Raw genomic sequence first — 18828 nt, 5'->3', positions numbered from 1 at the left:
ACAGAGTGATGATGGACGTTTGGGGAAATGAGAGCGATGCGTCAGCGTCATCATCAGCCTGGCTCTCCTCCTTTAGTGTTTTTCGCTGAAACCATCCACTGACTCATTTTAGCTGTTGGTGCTTTTTTTGTTGTTGTTTTTTCCACTCACCTCACACAATGTGAAGCCATGGCAACCAGCTTTTCTCCTGGTTGCTAAAAAGCTTGTTAAGCTTCGACAGAGAGAGAGAGATGATAGTGTAATGACAGGTTTTGAGTGTGATTTGTGACCTGGTGGCCTGGGGGATATTTAAATCGATTAAGTGTTGCCTTGATCTCTTTGTAAGAGGAGTCTCTACTGTCAGTGCAGGCTTTTGTATGTCTTATATATTGCTTTAGATTTGGCAGTGTTTTGACTTGTTTGTATTGTGAAAAGTGTAAAAAAAAAAAAAAGACAAAAAAACTGATGACGCGTACAATCACCTTTCGAGGAAAGTAATGACTCCTGATATCAGGGTATTTTTAGTCATGAGTGCTCACAGTATTTTAATGCCATAATCTGTGATCCTGTTGTAAATTATGCGAAGGCAATGATTTTAAGCGTGTTTTAAACAAGCGGTTGTTACAGTGTCAGTGAATGTCCGTGTTCACCAGCATTAACTTCAGGTCCACATTCAAAGGATCAGAATTTATTCATGGATTGCACTTGTGTTACATTCATTTAGGTGTCAGTAAACAGTGAATAATCTTTTCAATCTGCTGCTTGTTGGAAGTCACTCTGCATGAGTTTTTTTTTTTCTCTTCATCAAGAATTTCATAGCAAACACTGACAAATTAAAACAGGGAAAGAGAGAGCGAGATTTTGTCAGACACATAGTTATAAATAAGGGTTTCATTCATACACTGACATTTTGAAACCTTTTTTTTTTTAATTTATCTGTTTTTCTTGATTTCTGTGTTGGTATAACTTTAAGAAACAGTTTCTTTCAAAAGCAATTCAAACCCTTTTTAAACCACTGCTTATTATAATAACAAAAATAAAGTGATTCACATGTGCATCAAGCAAGAAGTTTGTGTGTTTAACCACTGCTGCTATTCATTTTTTTATACTGCATGGATTGAAACTGTCTCTACAGAAAGATAAAGGAAGAGTTTGATATTTTTAGGCCATCGATATTGATTTCACTTTCATACCTATGTACAAACTATGAGGCTACAGCAAACAAGCAGTTCGCATACTTCAGCTCTCTGACTGGATTGGAATAAGGTCTTTGAAATCATTACACTTTTATACAATTAGATCTTTTTCACAAAATAGGATCCCCCTTTTGGTTCAGTTTTATGCTTGTAAAGGGTGTTTAGGCTTCAAAGTTAAATCTGTAATACAGAAATGGCTATTTGAAGATGAAGTCTTCATCAAGAACTATATAATAAGTTTGATTTGGTATGCCTGATTACAAAGAAGCTACATTTGTCTAGCTGAGGCATCTGGCCTTCACTATTTACATTACAAATCTGTGGTGTCAAATACAGGGTTGCTGTACCCCATGAGGGGGTTGTCAGTGCTTTGGTTTTGGTCAGCCAGGGTCAGTGCTTCATGCAAAGTCTCAGTGTACCCTGGTGGATCCTCTTTCGGATGTCGAGCACTTTCCAAGTCAGAGTCGTCGGAGTTGAAGCTTAGATGGCTTTGGTGGAAAAACAAAGAGAAAGAGGGAGACAATATGAACAAATGATCATTTCAAGGTTTTTGATTTAAAAACAACAATCACATGGCATTGCTGGAAGCACAGAGCCAGCTCTGTCACAACATGCTGTAGTGGGCACTCTGTGGCAAAATGTTCACCTGGAAATCATCCCGGTTTATTAACCAGCACAGCTACAGAGTGGTGAGCGCAGCTGCGTTTCACCGTGAGCCACCTTATCAAACTGTGTTGATCAAGCCAGTAACTGCTCTCTGTAGGCAGTGGACCGATTTACAGACAGGGTTCTTTGTTTCCTTGTTGTTTTTGTTTTACCTGTGTTTGTCATCATCAGAGCTGCTCTCTTCTAACTCGATGGTTGTGTCGATGTTCAGGTTGAGCACAGGATTAGCACTATCAGAGAGAAGTGACACATGTTAGAAGGCAAACTTATACATTAGGTTTCATACCATTGCCTGTTTCATTTATCTGAATAAGGTTTTGTCTCCTCACCCTTCCATAGTGTACTTGTTGGTTCCAGGTAGCATAAGACCATTTTTCTGGTTGTCATAATTCATACTGGATGCAGATTCTGCAGCTTTAGCAGCCTTAAGCTTCCTTCTGTAGCTGTAGGGTGGAATGATGAGTGGTCAGTACACAGACTCCCTGCTGGTCATAGTTGTTTGAAATCATAGGTATCACATTTTCTTACTTTCTGCGAGTGCAGAGGAGTGAAGTGGTGAGGACAAGAAGTACAATGACAAGGCCTGCCACAATCCCCAGCAGGACATATTTTACTGTGTCCACCGTTTTTTCTTCCTCGGGAGCAGTCCCCTAAAAACAGAGGTTTCAGGTTTCGAGTTTCATATGTAGATTATATTTATACTAACCTCACAATTTTCACATGTCCTTTAATACTGATCAGACTTATCAGACCTCTTACTAATCTGGAGTTAATTGTTTTGTAAAATGAACCAAAGGGATTGCTACTGCTGTCTCCTTTAACCAGATTTTAAATGTCTTTATCCCTGTAAAATCTATTTTACTTTACTTTTCTAAATCTACATTAAAAAATTGTTTTTACACCCTCAATATACACAAAGCAATAATTTTGAGTAAAATGCAACTGTAATATATAAAATTTATAAAAAGGTTTATTTATTCAAATAATTAAAAAATGTGACTTCATTTGACAAGATTCCATTAAATGTAGCATTTTACATTGTACTTACGTAATAAAATTCCATGAAAAAATGTACATGTAAAAAATCAGTTACATTTTTTTTGGGTTTTTATTGATGTTTTTTTGGGGGGGTGGGGGGGGTCAACACTGATATTAAAGTAATTTAATATAAGTAATTTTTCCATATAGCCAATATAATTCAAATGCACCATCCCTTACATACACTGTAATGTTACATACACTGAGTCATTAATCTCAACGTAGTTACGGCTGTTTCTGAAGATCACGTGATCCACCTTTATGGGAAATCAAATGCCTTTTAATATTTAATAAATATAAATCCTAAATTATTGAAAATTAGGCATGTTTTTTAAAAGTGATACACATGAAACAATTCTGAATTTAACCTGCTGGTGGAGCCAGAGTGCTTGTTGGAGCACACATTGAACTTGGTGAAAAGAATCAGTGAACTATCCCCTGCCCCTGTGCTGACTCTGAAATACTTTGTATTAGACTGCCAACAGCAATTTATCAAAAAAGAAGAATAAAAAAAATGATGACAAAATGACCAAGAAGATATAAAGAAGAGGCAGAAAAATAGTTGGGTTTTTTTGCCGTGTTTAAAAAATAAAACCGTACTTACAATGTTATCTAGCCCAAGCTCTATCAGCTTAGGAAAGTGTTCCGCATCAGAGAGCATTATTTCCACTTGAACAGAGGTAAGGGCCGTTCCATTGGCATAGACAAAATAAGCTACCACAATAGTTTTCTCTGTAGCCCTGAGAGAACCATTAAAACACACACACACATACACATAAATTAAATCAACACATTTCAGCTGTTTAAAACCTAAAACCTGGAGTTGCTGCCATTGACATTTTGTCTACATGTGCAATTGCACCACCTAGTGAGGAAAAACAAAGCATAGGAGTAAGCAAGGAGATATGAAAGGGAACTTACCTGGATGTCTCACTGTTGTAAGGCCTAAGAGCAACAATTTCAACAGCAGCCTTAGTGGCAGTCATAAGTGCTCTAAGAGTCCCAGAAGATGACGGGGGGAAGAAAATGGGTAGATTTAAGTGGTGACTGAATGAAAATTAGCAGATTAGATCAGATATAGTCTTTACTAATGATTCAGACATTACCTCTTGATCTCACTGAGCTTTTTTTCAACCTCAATCTGATTATTTGCAAACCTGAGTTCGACTTTGTAGGATTCATCGACTGTGAAAATCTGCAGTTATAAAAAGAATGCAAACATTGGTGTGTGCTGCAAGTTTTACAGCCTGTTTTCAATATACAACACAGGGTAAGCAAATCCCACGTCACTTACATCCAGCACGGTGCTAGAGGACAGGCCGCCGGGATCAGTCGCAGAGACTGTTACCAAATACTTCCCCTTCAGTGTCAAATCAAGTGTCTGTGTAGATCTGTGGATAGTTGAAGGGAAGCACACCCATAAGAACCATAAAAATGCACCCATGACAATATCATTTTGGAAAAAACAACACGTGCATGGGCTCCTATTATCCCTGCTCGAGTATAAATGTAAATATATAAGTAAAAGTAAAAACACCGACACTTGTGAGAAAAACCAGAGCAGACTGAGTTGTGACTGCAGGAGACGATTTTGTACTCACTGAATAATCCCAACATAGCGGTCATTTTGCTGTGTGGTGACAGCCTCAAACAGTGCCCCCTTGTCACTTATTTCATTGTTGGTGTTTTGGAATTTCACATCTGTCACTTTAAACTCGATCTGACTGTTTATGCCACTGTCACGATCTGTAGCCTATGAAAGACATGAAGTAGAGCATCATGCTTCATGCATCGTTAACATGCCTAAATGAGGTCAGGTGTTTTTGCTTTTCAGTCGTACTCACAGTGACCCCTGCAACTGATGTCCCTTTGCTTGCACTTTCTGACACCACAACTATAAAAGAAGAAGAAAAAAATCAGCGTTGGACTCATATAATGTTTTAAAAATTTAGGGCGATATGTGAAAGAACGTGGCCCTGTTGGTAAGTACTGCAGACGACTGGTTATTCTGAGAGGACTCACCAAACACCTGACTGTCTGAGAAAATGAATTCTGGGGCATTGTCATTGATGTCTTCAATGTTGATCACCATTAGGCCTGAAGAGAAATGACAGTGAACCAGTTTTTATGTAAGCTGTTTGTTTTAATGGCTTACTCTTATTATCAGCAAACAACCCATTACTGACCTGTCGTGGCGCTGTTGTTATATCCCTTCTCTGTGTTAATGTCCACCACCTGAGCCTCTACAATCGCCTGGTCGCATTTTTCATAATCCACCGTGAACTTAGGGTTGACCCTGACCTCTCCGTTTGGATCCAGGACAAACAAGTCACAGAAATCCAGGGTGTTATTGCATCTGCATTTGACGGATTCCAGCTCAAAGACCAGAGAATGACTCCCGTCTTTATCTTCCGCTTTAAAACTCCCAACAGCTTCCACTACTGTGGTGTTCTCCTTCACTGTCATAGATGCTATTGGCGTGAACTCAGGTCGCTCATCATTTACATCAAGTACATCTACGTCCACCATCACTGTAGCTTTATTTGACTCCAGATCTGCTGCCTCTACCCTCATATTAAACTTTTTGGGGCCTTTCTCATAGTCCAGCTCAATGTCTGGGTCCACAGTGATGTTTCCCATGAAACCTCTTGTGGCAGCGAAGGTTCGAATGATGAAGTTCCCAAAGCTCCCATCGACAATGCTGAAAGAGATGCGATTAAACTCTGCTGTTTGGTCCAAATCCTCAGCTTCAACAGAGCCAACAAATGCACCTGAATGAATGATAAATATGAATTAAAACCCTGACAAGTTAAGTTGTAAACACTTAAAACATTTTGCGGTGTGAAATACTTGCCTTTTTCTCCTTCTTTAACAGAGAATTTGTAAGATGGGGCAAAAATTGTTGGCGTGTTATCATTGATGTCCTGAAATGGATCATAAAGAAGAAGAAACACTGGCAGTCATCAGCTGTACCAGCATTTATACCATCTCTTGTAACTTGGTACTGTCAACTTGCTAAAATACCTACCTGTACATTGATGGTAACTGTGACATTGGTGGATAGCGGGGGTTCACCCTGGTCTGTAGCAGTCACTACAAGTTTAATCTCCCCTTCCAGCATTGGATCCAGGGCCTCACGATCCAGTTCAACATGGTTTGTCAAAACACCGGTTTCAGGGTCTATAGTGAAGTTCTTACTGTATGTGCTTGACACGATACCATACACAATTTGGCTGTTTGGAGTATTGGGCTCATCTCCATCAGTAGCCTGTCCAAAGCAGAGAAACATCAGAAGAGACACTTTTAGGAAGATGATTTTCTTTGCTGATACTGCAAAAATGCAATAAAGCCTGAAAACAAAATTTATGGCCAAATGCTGAATTTAATCCAGTAATGCCATGTATCGTATAAACTTTTAAGGCTACAAAAGTACAATATTGACCAAAACCTCATATATGTAACCTGAAATGTAATTTCTTTTTTAATATAATTTGTCAGAAGGTCCAACAAACATTCCAGTTTCAAAAAAATACAATTTTCTGGAAATGATTTCATGGATCAGCCTTGACAGGGTTAAGTCATTTGATTAAATGTACATTTTTGATGTAATGTTGTTACATTGTGTAAAACAGTGTAAAACATTTATTGGAATCTGGTCAAATGAAATGTACCTGATTGGTATACATCTAGTTTATACCAAGCATATTTTCCTTAATAATTAATAATTTATTTCAGTCACATTTAAATTATTTTAAATTAAAAGTGATGTTTCATATTTATGATGACATGTTTTGACTGTGTATGCATTTGAAAATTATAACTCCCTGTCAATTTCTTGGAAAGTTTTTTTAAAATAATATTTTAGTCCTGGCTACACACTTTCTTCATGTCACATGACAGGCCATGATATTGGGTGATGCAAATTTCTCCAGAAATGTATGTTTGGATCAGACTTCACTAGACTCTTATACATATGCTAAATCCATATTTCTTAATTTTAATGGAATTTAGCAGATTTTAAAAATATATATATGTTATTAAAAAGCTCTGAACTAAGAGTTTAAGGTCAGATACAATGCACTGTAAAAAAAAAAAATCCTAATATAAAAGTATTTTACTGTGTATTTTACAGTTTTGTACTGTTCTTCTAGAATATCATTAAATCTGCATCAATAGACTGTGATTTCACATTTCAAATGTAAATTAACGTAAAATTACTGTAATGTAATAAAACACAATTTTCTTGTTTTTTAAATGTATTTGTCTGTACATATGCATATTTAGATTGTTAAAATACATTCACAAATATTTGTCCGTTATTTGAAAGATTGGACTGTTAAATTCAAATGTAATGCTATGGAAAAATATATAAAATTATTCTTATAAACTTTTTTTAGAAAGTTGGCAGTTCGCCTTGTAATCAGAAGGTTGCCGGTTCGAGCCCCGGCTCGGACACTCTCGGTCATTGTGTCCTTGGGCAAGAAACTTCACCTACCACCTACTGGTGATGGCCAGAGGGGAATTATAAAGTGGAATTGTAAAGCGCTTTGAGGGTTTCAAAATGCGCTATATGAATGCAATCCATTATTATTTAAACCAACTCTTAACTGTATATTTCTGTACATTTAAGTATCATTATTCATATTGCCGCATTCATTGACCTTGTTTATAGGTAATTTCATTGTTTAATCACATTAAATTGTTCCTAATTTAATGTTTAAAAGCACTTGAAAAAAGCAAAATCCCATGTAAAATTAGGGCAACAAATTGTATTTTCATTACTGGAAATAACCGTATTTTTATGAGTAAGTTATTTTCTGTTATTTTATGGTATTGTTTTTTGGCGCCCAGCTGCCGGAATATTACTGGTTTTTTAAAGATGTTTTTTCTAACAGTGTGACTGTTGTTCCATATAAACCCTTCACTTTGAAAATTATGACCATAGCTGCAGCCTCATGAACTTTTTGCTGTCTCTGCCTACCAACATTAACATGCACAATAAAGCGCTTTTCATTTTTCAGCAACATGAAACCTGTTATTTGTGTTCATGTCTTCTAGGCTCTTCAAAGTAGAAGTGATAAGTAAATGTATGTATGAGAAGTCTTGAGGCAACTGTTGTTGTGATTTGGTGCTATATAAATAAAGTTGAATTGAATGGAATGGAATTGAAGTCATTGCCTTTAAGCAGTTAATTCCTGCCAGCCAATGGGGATGCCTTTATTAATGCATATAAAGACTATACTACAATATTATTTGATAGCCCCACCACCACCACCTGCTGCTGTTTTCCCCCCCAAAATGAAAAAAATAAATTAATCAAAATTAATTTGACAGCTATTGTCCTTAGTGCTCACCCTGCCAAACTTACCTCTATTTTGACTTCAAGCTCTTGGCCCTCTCTAACAAAAGCCACGTAAGAATCTCTGTTCATGACTGGAGGCTTGTCATTAATGTCAGTCAGTGTGATCTCCAGTACTGTAGAGCCAGGCTTGCCATCTGTGTCTCTGGCCTGTAGGGTCGCTGTATACAGAGATCTGAGCTCACGATCCAGGAGCTCTTGGCTTTTCACATAAACTTTGCCTGTGCGTGACTCCACGTCAAAGTAAGGTAATCTGAAACATAGCATAGACTGTTGGAGAGGTGTTGCGTGCAAGACAAAGACAGAATTACTGCAGCAGGCCACAAGTGAAGACGTACATGCTGTCGGGAAAAAGTTTGTATGTCAGGTTGCCTTTATCCATTGTGTCTGGATCATCTGCCTAAAAGAGAGAAAACAAAACAACGTGTGAGAGTTTCTGAAACAAAAGAATAAAAGCTCCGGATGTCTGAGAGAGAATTCAGACTGCAAGGAACTTACGGTGATTATGGCCAATTCTGTCCCAATGGGTGAATGCTCTGACACATTTAACCTGTATGTGTCCTGTTTGAAGGTTGGACTGTTGTCATTGGCATCCTTGATGTTTATAGTGACTTGAGCAGTGGAGCTGAAGGCGGGTTTATATTGATCTACAGCAGTCACCTGCACCATGATATGAGCAACTCATTGGAATTGTAAAGAGTTTTAAAAGTCACAAACATGAGTGGTATTGGCACATGCAATGGTTTGTATGTATATATATGGCTTATTTTAATTACATTTTTACCTGCAAAGTCATTTGCCGTTTTTTTTCAAAATCCAGATTTTCGGGCTGCCTGATCATGATCTGAACGATGCTGTCTACAGTGGTAAATTGAGGTTCCACAGAAAACACGGCTTTGTCCTCTCCATCCAAGATTAGCTGAGTGTTGGAAATCTGTAAAATCCCAGGACCCAAAAGTTTTATGTTTGATCCATAATGTTACACAGAGCTGATATTGATGGGGGGGGGGGGGGGACTGGAGACCTCATCCTATAGATGATGAATGGTCTGTTTCCTTACCTTGTCGGGATCTTTGACAGTCATGCCGATGTTAATAAATCCCAGTGAGTGCTCCAAGATCTCACCAGTGAATTCAGTTGCTGTTACACAGTCGTCCCCTGAGTCTCCACACTTGTAAAACTCTGGCTTATTGTCATTGTCATCAAGGATGTTGATCTGCACAGTTGTTGTGACGCTGGCACGAACCCCGTGGATGTTTTCTTTAGACTCAGTGGCCTTAAATAGGCCAAAATGAATTTTATTTTTTCAATATTCAAGATATTGTTAAAAAGATTAAATATATTTAATATTTAATATTTTTTATGATTAATTATAATAATAATATTAAATTAAATGGTCTAAAGAAGAAGATCATAAATGTTTTTGTGGGGGGTTTTCTTGCATCATTGAGAAGTTGCTCCTGTGTAATGGTGGGTTCCACCATGACACCATCTGCTCTTTGTTTTCAGCGACCCTGAGCTCAGCCTCCCATTCTGCTCACACCAGTTCCCATCTGTATTTTGAATGTGCTCTCTAAGGTCACTGTAAACACCTTCAAAAACTGCTACTAGTGCAGCTTTGGTGAAAAACTGTTATGCAAAGTTAAAAAAAAAAATCCCCCCAAAACAATGAGAAAACATTGTCACCATTAGTTTCATGAGTTTTGTGAAGATTTGTCTTCCTCAACCTTCAAAATGGTCTTATCACAGTTTATGTCATGTTTGCTTGAGTTGTAAAAACAACCTTTGATTTGGGTTCTTAAAGACGCTCCGTCTTTAAGGAAGTTTCTGGTGCTACACAGAGAGGTTCAACCTGCCTTTCATTGCTGCTAGGTCTTATTAAGATAAGAGAATTTTATACTTGCTGGTCAATACGTCATAATGATTCTAGGGAGTGGTCTTGTTCTGTGTTAAGTCTTGACAAAATGTTGAGTTATTCCTTTAAATCTTAATACATAAAACTAAAAAATGAGTGACTGAAAAATGTCAGAGAAAGCTCAGTTTGGTCACAGTGAAACTGTAATGTGCTGTAATCTGTATGAACTTCATGTGATAACTTTAGTTAGTACTAATGGACAAGCTTACTGTAGTAACACACACAGAGAGAAGGAAATTGACAATGAAATAAAAATGTACCTTCACAGTCAGAGTTACAGTGTCACCAATAACTTCTCTGTCAATTTCTGACAGTACAGATATGACACCATCACTGGTTGAGATTTTAAACAGGCCAGCTTCTGATGACTCTGTAAAATAATGTGGAAATTACATATTATACTACCACTCACAAGCTAAAAGCAAAAAAAATACTGTAGCTTACCTTCAATGCTATAGCTGATTGCATCACTGACTCCTATGTCTGGGTCCACAGCAGTCACTTTAAGCACAGATGTGTCCTATCAAAGGAAAGAAAATGTTTATGAAATGTGAAGCATTTGAAAGTCTTTTATAAAAAATATGTCAACTCAAAGCAGGCTCAGTGCCTTCTATTACCACAGAAGTGTGGTAATAGTAACAAACAAACTGTAACAAAAAGTTGTCAAAGTCTTTGTATACACTGGGTCATATATTGTACTATCAGAAAAATCTTTGTTTGCCTTACAATAATTCTTTGAAATCATTGGTCAGGTTTAGCAGCACTCACCACAGGTGAATGCTCTCTAACACTTCCAACATAGGGAACGCCGATGAACTGAGGGTCAAGATCTGGGACATCCTCAACAGTAACGAAGGAATAAACAGTGCTCGACAAGTATTCTGTATCAGATTTATGACACTTGCCTCCACCATCCTGTTAGAAAACATTTTTAAAAATCTCTTAGTTTTTTTGATGATCAGATAAATCTAGAATACATTAAAACAGATTAAATATAACAGATAAACATGACACCTAAACTCAAAGATGCTGAAAATGTGTTATTCACTTTTGACAGGGCTATCAAATTATAAAAAACAAACAAAGTAAGTAAATAGTATGACCACTGTTACAATAAGCAAAGGCTTGTGACTGTGACTTTCACATAATTAAATTAATAGTGAATATTCATCATTTCTCTTTATCAAACTGACAAAGCAACATAATTTTTTATGCCTGAATGCTCTAGCTTCATTTACACTTTCTTATTAGGAGTAAATAACAGCGCAATTCACTGCTTAACAAACAAAAATCTGACTCTGGATGTTACAATATGCCCCCGTGTGTTATGTTACGTTAGCGGTTAGTTGTTTTAGTGTTCTTAGCTGCAGGTTTATTTAGGAGGACACATATAAAGTTATGTTTCAATTGTTTTGGAAACATCTCTAATCGATTTCTTATCAAACAGTTATATAAGAAAAATGGAGCCAGTCATATATCTGTTTATTATGATGTTTCAGCAGCACCAGAGTGGGTCAAAGAACCAAAGCAGAAGGAAACAGCTAGCGTGCTTCTCGTTAAACCAGTAGCAGTCTAAAGGTCACAAAACTGCCAACCCATCACACTAAAGGTCACTTAAATTGTGTACTTATTTAATTATTATAATTTAATGATTTACAATGTATTTAATTATATTTATTTATCTACTATCCACAATCTAAAATGTAAAAATAAAAAGCAGCATTTGAACAAAAGACTGGCTGATACAGATACAAGGAAGGGAAATTCACAACATGCCAAACTTTTCCTTTAAGAAATTAGGAACCACAAGAATATACAAAGCTGCTTTAACGTTAGGGCAACCTTTGCTATTTACACTTTTCTTTAACCAATATTAGTATCATAAGGTAACGCATGTTTAAACTTGAACAATCATACTTACACTGGCATTGATCTTCAGCCGATAGTAAGTACTCAGTGAGGTATAATTCAGGGGCTTGATCAGTTTGACATCACCACTTTCTCTTACAATGCTGAACAGACTAAACCCATCATTTGGGATTACCTGGAAAAAACAGGTAAACAGTGCTTTACAGGTTCATGGAACACCTCTATTGAATATCATTACATTTTATGTTTTCCTAAAGGAAGCTTACTTCATCAATGGCGTATGTAACAATGCCAGCAGTTCCTGTATCAGCATCAGTGGCTGATGCTTTAAACAAAGTTGTGCCTACAGGAGTATTCTGTTGATAAAACAGAAAAACAAAACAGAATTATAAAAACAGAAATTATTCACTTCGTAAACAAATGATTGTGTTTATTTTTTCCTTGATGATGAGCCAGTGGTAAATGGACTGCTTCTTTCATAGCACTTTTCTACTCTATCTGAGCACTCAAAACACTTTATAAAACATGCAACCCATTCATACAAATACTTTTTTCCTATGCTGCAGTGCAGTCACACTCAAATGAATGAATCAGAGAGCTACTTGGGGTTAGCATATTTGGCATGCAGCCTGAAGCAGCCAAGGATCAGACCGGTAAGCTTCCAATTAGGAGATGACCTGCTCTCCCTCCTGAGCTAGAATAACCCCAAAGAATGCTTTTCTCTCACAGCAACATGAAATGGTTAAATGGACATTATTTACTAACAAGTAAGATGCTGTGACAGAAAAAAAAATCACAAAACCATTTGTATAGTAATTCATTTAAATATATTTGCCTTACTTCTGGAACACTTGTGTCATAAGAAGGCCTCTGAAAGATGGGTGCGTTGTCATTGGCATCAAGTAATATTATGGTTAAGTCTCCGGTTCTCTGTAACACATGATGCACTCTGTGAATATAATGGACAAACTGGCATTAAAGAAATAAATTTTACTAAGTTAGATGTCACTTACATAATTAGGGCCATCGGAAACACCAGCTTCAAGTGTCAAATACCCTGGAGAAATCTAGAAGAGAGAATTGATCAAATGTATAAGTGCACATGCTTAACCGAAATTGTGTTTTTTCCAATAAAGGGTCGCTGCTCTATGTCTGCCACACCTCTCTATCAAGAGGCCTTGCAACAGATACAACCCCTGTAGATTCTTCAACTCTGAAGTTTTGAGCATTGGGCCCAATGAGTGTGTAAGTCAGTCTGTCACCATCTGGATCTGATGCAGTTATAGTAAATCCCGGTTGACCTGAAGAACAACAACATGGAAACATATATTAAAAGAAAATGGGCAAAAGAGACATATTACAAACATGTTTTAAAAAAAAGAAGTTAAAACAAATTTAACATACCAACAGGGGTGTCTTCACACACTTCATAAACAAGTTCGGTGAATTCAGGACTGCTATTTGCTGCATAAGATTTGAAGATTAAATGTTGACATGAAGATAAGAAAAGCAAAAATGAATCATCAAACATCAAATGAACACACACCATTAGTTAGGCTGATCAGGCATAATAACAGTATGCTTCCTGCAATCCGCTCCATGCCTGCGAATCAAAAGAGACAATTTTATAAAAGTAGCAAATATTTGATTTTTGTTCTTAGTGTCACCATGAAATGGTAAAACCTTAAAGACAATTGCTCAGTTCACTTATCAGTATGCTAACAGGTTCATAATGACAATGTTCAGTTATTGGTTTTTACACTGACCACCTTACTAGTTATTAGTTCTAATCGCAAATTCTAGCTGAGGCAAAAAAAAAATTTAATCTTTAGAAAAACAACAAAATCATTAAATGTCATGATGCAAACAGAAATATAAGAAGGTGAATCACATACTGGATGACGCTGGTAGTACGCAGCTCTTGTCCTGATTTTTGTAGGCTGAAATTCAGCAGCCAATTGTTATTACAGCCACACCCAAACTGTTCACGGCATAGCAGGTGGTGAAAACACCTGGAAATCTTTGTTTACAGAGAGAACACAGCAGAACCTTTTTATAATATGAAACCTCAAACATTTACATTTTTGCTGTCCCCTTATATTAACTTAAAAAAGTGGACACCGTATTTTGACTATTTTTTAAAAACCTACTTTGGAACTTTGCATTAAGCTTTAAGTAATTTTACATACATTTAAAAAAAAGATGTAAAGACAGTTTAGTTCATTTTCAGCTGTTAAAAAATTTGGTTGGCAGTTTTACACTTTGATGATGATGATATATATATATATATATAACCTTGAATAATTAAGATATAAAAATTAAGAATGACCTCATATAAACAAGTCTTTACTTGAATATGTAAGCCCTTTGTTTTAAGGGCTTTACCACTTTTTTTCGCTACTGTTCTAGGAAAGAAAAAACACCAAAAAAACTGATCAGCTTATTTCAGGTTTCAGGTGTTCGAAGCAACACACTGGATTGATATTACGTATTGTTCGTTATTATCTTCTTCTTTTCTTAATTATCTAAACATTATATAGTAATTACATAGTAACTAAATACATATACTAATGCTCTAAAAAATAAATCCAAATGCATAAGACAAACTTACCAGCCAACATTCACAGAGGGCTTCTTCTTTACTGATGTCTGGATGAGACCTTTGACTCTTGTTCCTCTTAGTGATTGTCGTCTCGCAGCAGTAAATATAAATGATTAACATGCACCAGTGACGTCCAGCAAATATGATAGCATTTTAATCCACTTCCTTGTTTGCTTGTTAAAAAAGAAAAAAAATGTTTTAACTGTTTTCTAATAAGTAAAACAGAAAAACTTCACACAGTTGAAGCTGGTCTCAACTATGACTTCACGCTAGCTGTTTAAGCGTAGAAACAAGCTCCTCACCAGTAACAAATGGCACTGAGCCATACTGGGCCACAAGTGTCCAAACGAGAACCCCACAAGTATCTGAAATGCCCTTTTGTCTAAATGAGTGGTGCTGCTGTCATGGCAACAATACTCTTCTGATTGCTTAGGTTTGGAAACCCAGGGCTTACTAATGCCCATGCCTTCAGAACCAATCAGAGATTCAGTCCCTTATCCAGAAACTACAGTTCCAGGCCCTAATGAGCTCTTCCCAGTGAAGCTCCACAACCCATCCAGTCTACTCTACTCATTAAAGGGTATCACACAAAGGATTATGCTCTCTTGTATCCACTGGCTTCATTCATAATGAGGCAATATACTGAAAACAACATCTTCACTGTGACTGAAACAAATGCCAGTAAATTAAGTGTTGAGAATGGGGCTATTAATAAAAATACATTTTAAAAACACTAGCATGAACAAATGTGCAGAATGCTCAAAAGAAAATTCCTGATATACATGTTATATATATCAGACAAGTTTCTTATTTATTTCTGTCAAAAACAAATTAAATTTAAAGAAAAAGAAACACACAGCCTAAAGATATATCTTACTTGTGGTAATATCTAATGTAACACTGACTTTATTCAGTGGTTTACTGAATAAGCAAAAAAATAAATAAATATTTGCATATTAGTACAAAAGAAGTTTGCTACAGCTTTCCAAGAGTCATTTGAAAAGTAACATTTTAAAATAAACAGCAACTGAAATTTTTAAGATATATAAAGGAGAAAAGCTTTCCACCAAGTCCTGAATGCATGTTTTTTTCAAGAAGCTTACCACGGCCGCCATATTGATTTGGCATGTTATCATGCTAGTACTGTCCCTAAACTCACTGTCTGTGTCTACTATTAATCCACTGGATCCACTGAATTACTGATGCTTACCAGTAACTATAAAAACATTGATGAAAAATTATTCCAAATACTTGGTTTGCTTTGAGCTAAATGATAATGCCAGTGACAATAGTGATGCTAAAAATGCTAATGCTAAGCAGGTATTGTCTTCGTCATATTATTACATGGTGTTAGTTTTGTGGTAGCTTAAAGGTTCACAAAGTTTATCCTGTATGCCACAAGAGTGGCTAAGCCAAATCTGGTAGAAAAGAAACACTTTGCATTTTTATTTTTTTACAGAAAACATAAATGTCAGCCTCTTGATAGTGTCACAGGAAGTCAGCGGACAGTCAGCAGAGGCTGAAAAAGAATCAGTCCTCCAGGAGCTGTTCTCAATAGATATAAATGTGAAGATTTATTTTATGATGAAGAAAAATGTGTGGAACTCTTCATTTAAGCAAACGTGTAGTCAAACGATGATATGCAGAAAAAAATAGAGCAATATTATAATTCACAGGCTGACATAAAGTGATTAAGACAAGATACTGGCGACAAAGAATTTGTTCCAAGACTCTTATCCAGTTCGACTTTGGTTTATGACCTACAGCATTTAACACAGCACTGCCACTCCCTGAGCAGCAATAGAAATATATGAATGGGCGGTAACAGAATAAAACTCTTCCTTAGCAATTCCAGTAAACAGAAACATAATTTTTTTTAAAGAAAAAAGAGTGATCTCAGGGTTACGCAAACTGTTGAACCCACACAGTCCAATACTGAGAAGATAAATGTTGATAAACTAGATCATGATTTAAGGCATATGATTGTGTAACAAAATGGACAAGAGAATGACTGAATTCCAAAACAAACAAAAAAATCGATTTGCAGTGACAGGTTTCTAGGAAATTATATGAGTATTGATAAAAATTGGACAAATCAGCCCTTTCTTCTCACCTAATTTGATACCTTCCTTGTTGGATGAATGGTGTCCTATTTTCCCCCCCACATTTTTCTGACTTCTCGTTTCCTCGTTTCCTCAAGAAACAAGATCAATGTACCACAGTTTGTTTTATTTGATTTTATTGTGTATGTTTTTAATAACTTTACTTTTTAAAAATGGAATAAGACAAATTGTGATTTCAGGGTATTGGACAAAAAACACTTGGGTACAAACAAAAAAACAAGATAGGTACAGATGTGAGTGTGTGTGTGTGTGTGTGTGTTTTTAAGGATTTTTATTGTAATTGCAACATATTTTCACATCTGGTGCAACCAAATTTTACATTCAGGTCCTGGGAATATATCGTCTGGGGGGACTCTGAGAATACTGTGAGAATTGCTGGAATTAATGCAATAGGGAGGGAAAGAAAAAATGTGAATGAAAAATTCAAATTCAAAAAGACACTGGGAAAAGACATATGAGTTATCTGGAAGTCCGGCCCAGGTTGGCAGGTTGTTGTGATAAAGAAATAGCCAGAGCACTGGACGTCAAGGTCAGCCAGCAGTGTTGTTCTGTGGTTAATAGGTGGGATTTCTCCCCTGTTTTGTCTTTTTAAACCATTGATTAAGAGCTCTGAGTCACAAAAACATGATCAGAGGCAGCCAAACCAAACGGGAACAACAGGCTACACAAGCCTCATGCTCAGTGTAAAATAGTCCCTCTAGTGGCTCATAGTTACAAAGTGAAAGGGTTCCTCTTTCCACAGATGGAGTCATAAATTGAGTAAATATTAATACAACTTTTGATCCCTGTGCAATACTTGGCAGTTCTGAATCATGTATGTATGTCTGCTTTCATAACAACCCTGCACATGCTTTAAAACATAGTACTATATATATATATAAATATATATATCTGATTTCATGCTATTTAGTTCCTACATCAAGCCACCCTTCATTTATTTATATTTTCCTTCCCAGAAGCCAGACGTTTTTGATAGTTTTTTAAAATGGTCTTGAGCAATAAGTTCCCAAAGGTTTATTAAGGTCTTTCAAACATTTCCATGGGCATTGGCTGATTTTCACTTAGTCCAGTACTTCTTTTTGACAATTTTCGATAATTTTGTTTTTGTTTGTTTGTTTGTTTGTTAAGCCAATTTATAGTATAAAATAGTCAAAGAACTCAAAGAATGAACTAGTGTTGTGCCTACATGTGTAGACATATTTCTTCCCTAGTTCAGTAACAGCACTAGGGAAGAAATAGGTGTCTGTTATGCATTGCAGACAATGTGTACAGAGGAGGTCAGGAGATAGGTGTTTTCACCTTGTTGGTACAAGCATTTGGAAGATTCCCAAAGACCTATTAGCTTCGGGTCATCTCCTAACTTCAGCAGGACATGAAAGTCATTTCTTTAAAACATTGGGGGAAAATCCAGCAGAGAACTGATACAGAACCTCAGAGATGGATTTGAACCCTCTGTTGATCAATCTACTGTTCACTGAAGCCTCATCACACTCTTAGAAAAGATGTGTTAAAAAGTGACACAAAAAATGTGTTGTTACACTATTAACACATTTTGTGTGAATTTTAACATAACATGTGTAAGACAATGTGTAAACATTGAAAAAATGTGTAAAACGCTCAACACACTTGATGTGTTGCACAGTTTAACACATTTTGTGTGTTATTTTCAGAATCTAACAACAGGACCTAAAATTAGCAGCTCAGTAATTTGATGCTAGCCCTGTGTTTAGTGAAATAAATTGTAGATTAACAATGTATTATAACTATATTAACTGAATAAATAAAATGTTTAGTTATTGTTTGTTTTCCTTAATCCTTTCCTCATTACGTTCAACAAATAAAACATTTTATAATTTAATGTGGACCAAGGTGTGTATGGTGTACTAAAATTCTGAAAGAGGATTAATTTTTTATTTCTCAATATGTATGGCATACCAATTAATGGCCATGGCTATACTACAAGCATAAGTATCCACAAAGAACAGGCTTAATTTTGACCGCAACATGTGAATACAATTGAAGCAAAAGTAGGAAATTGAGAATACACATGCTGAAAATTGAAACAAAATCTGCCCAGCAAC

General features: G+C 36.3%; 1 protein-coding gene across 1 annotated transcript; it reads right to left on the bottom strand.

Annotated features, from left to right (window-relative positions):
- Positions 1-307: 307 nt before the first annotated feature.
- On the bottom strand, positions 308-13957 carry cdhr2 (cadherin related family member 2). Its single transcript, XM_085381831.1, has 30 exons — positions 13918-13957; positions 13569-13625; positions 13427-13486; positions 13184-13323; positions 13036-13089; positions 12863-12952; positions 12289-12378; positions 12075-12197; positions 10922-11068; positions 10598-10673; positions 10414-10523; positions 9299-9514; positions 9023-9172; positions 8737-8898; positions 8577-8638; positions 8248-8491; positions 5908-6147; positions 5734-5803; positions 5066-5650; positions 4902-4976; positions 4724-4773; positions 4481-4632; positions 4174-4270; positions 3986-4074; positions 3801-3872; positions 3484-3619; positions 2370-2491; positions 2171-2284; positions 1994-2071; positions 308-1663 (listed from the first exon to the last, which is right to left on the bottom strand). The coding sequence occupies exons 2-30, from the start codon at positions 13621-13623 to the stop codon at positions 1486-1488; spliced, it is 3837 nt and encodes a 1278-aa protein (XP_085237957.1). The 5' UTR covers positions 13624-13625; positions 13918-13957; the 3' UTR covers positions 308-1485.
- Positions 13958-18828: the final 4871 nt, after the last annotated feature.

This window comes from Rhamphochromis longiceps, linkage group LG2 (assembly GCF_057381845.1).
Source record: "Rhamphochromis longiceps isolate RC_006_pf linkage group LG2, R_longiceps_female_GT1.1, whole genome shotgun sequence".
Classification (NCBI taxonomy): domain Eukaryota; kingdom Metazoa; phylum Chordata; class Actinopteri; order Cichliformes; family Cichlidae; genus Rhamphochromis; species Rhamphochromis longiceps.
Note: the sequence above shows the minus strand (reverse complement) of the source record. Positions and strands in the feature narration are given on the sequence as shown.

Coding starts and splice junctions, on each gene's coding strand:
- cdhr2 (XM_085381831.1), bottom strand. CDS start 13,623: ATGGAGCGGATTGCAGGAAGCATACTGTTATTATGCCTGATCAGCCTA. Junction 9,515..10,413: donor CTGTAACTCTGACTGTGAAG/GTACATTTTTAT, acceptor GGCCTATTTAAG/GCCACTGAGTCTAAAGAAAA. Junction 8,899..9,022: donor AACGGCAAATGACTTTGCAG/GTAAAAATGTAA, acceptor ATCATGGTGCAG/GTGACTGCTGTAGATCAATA.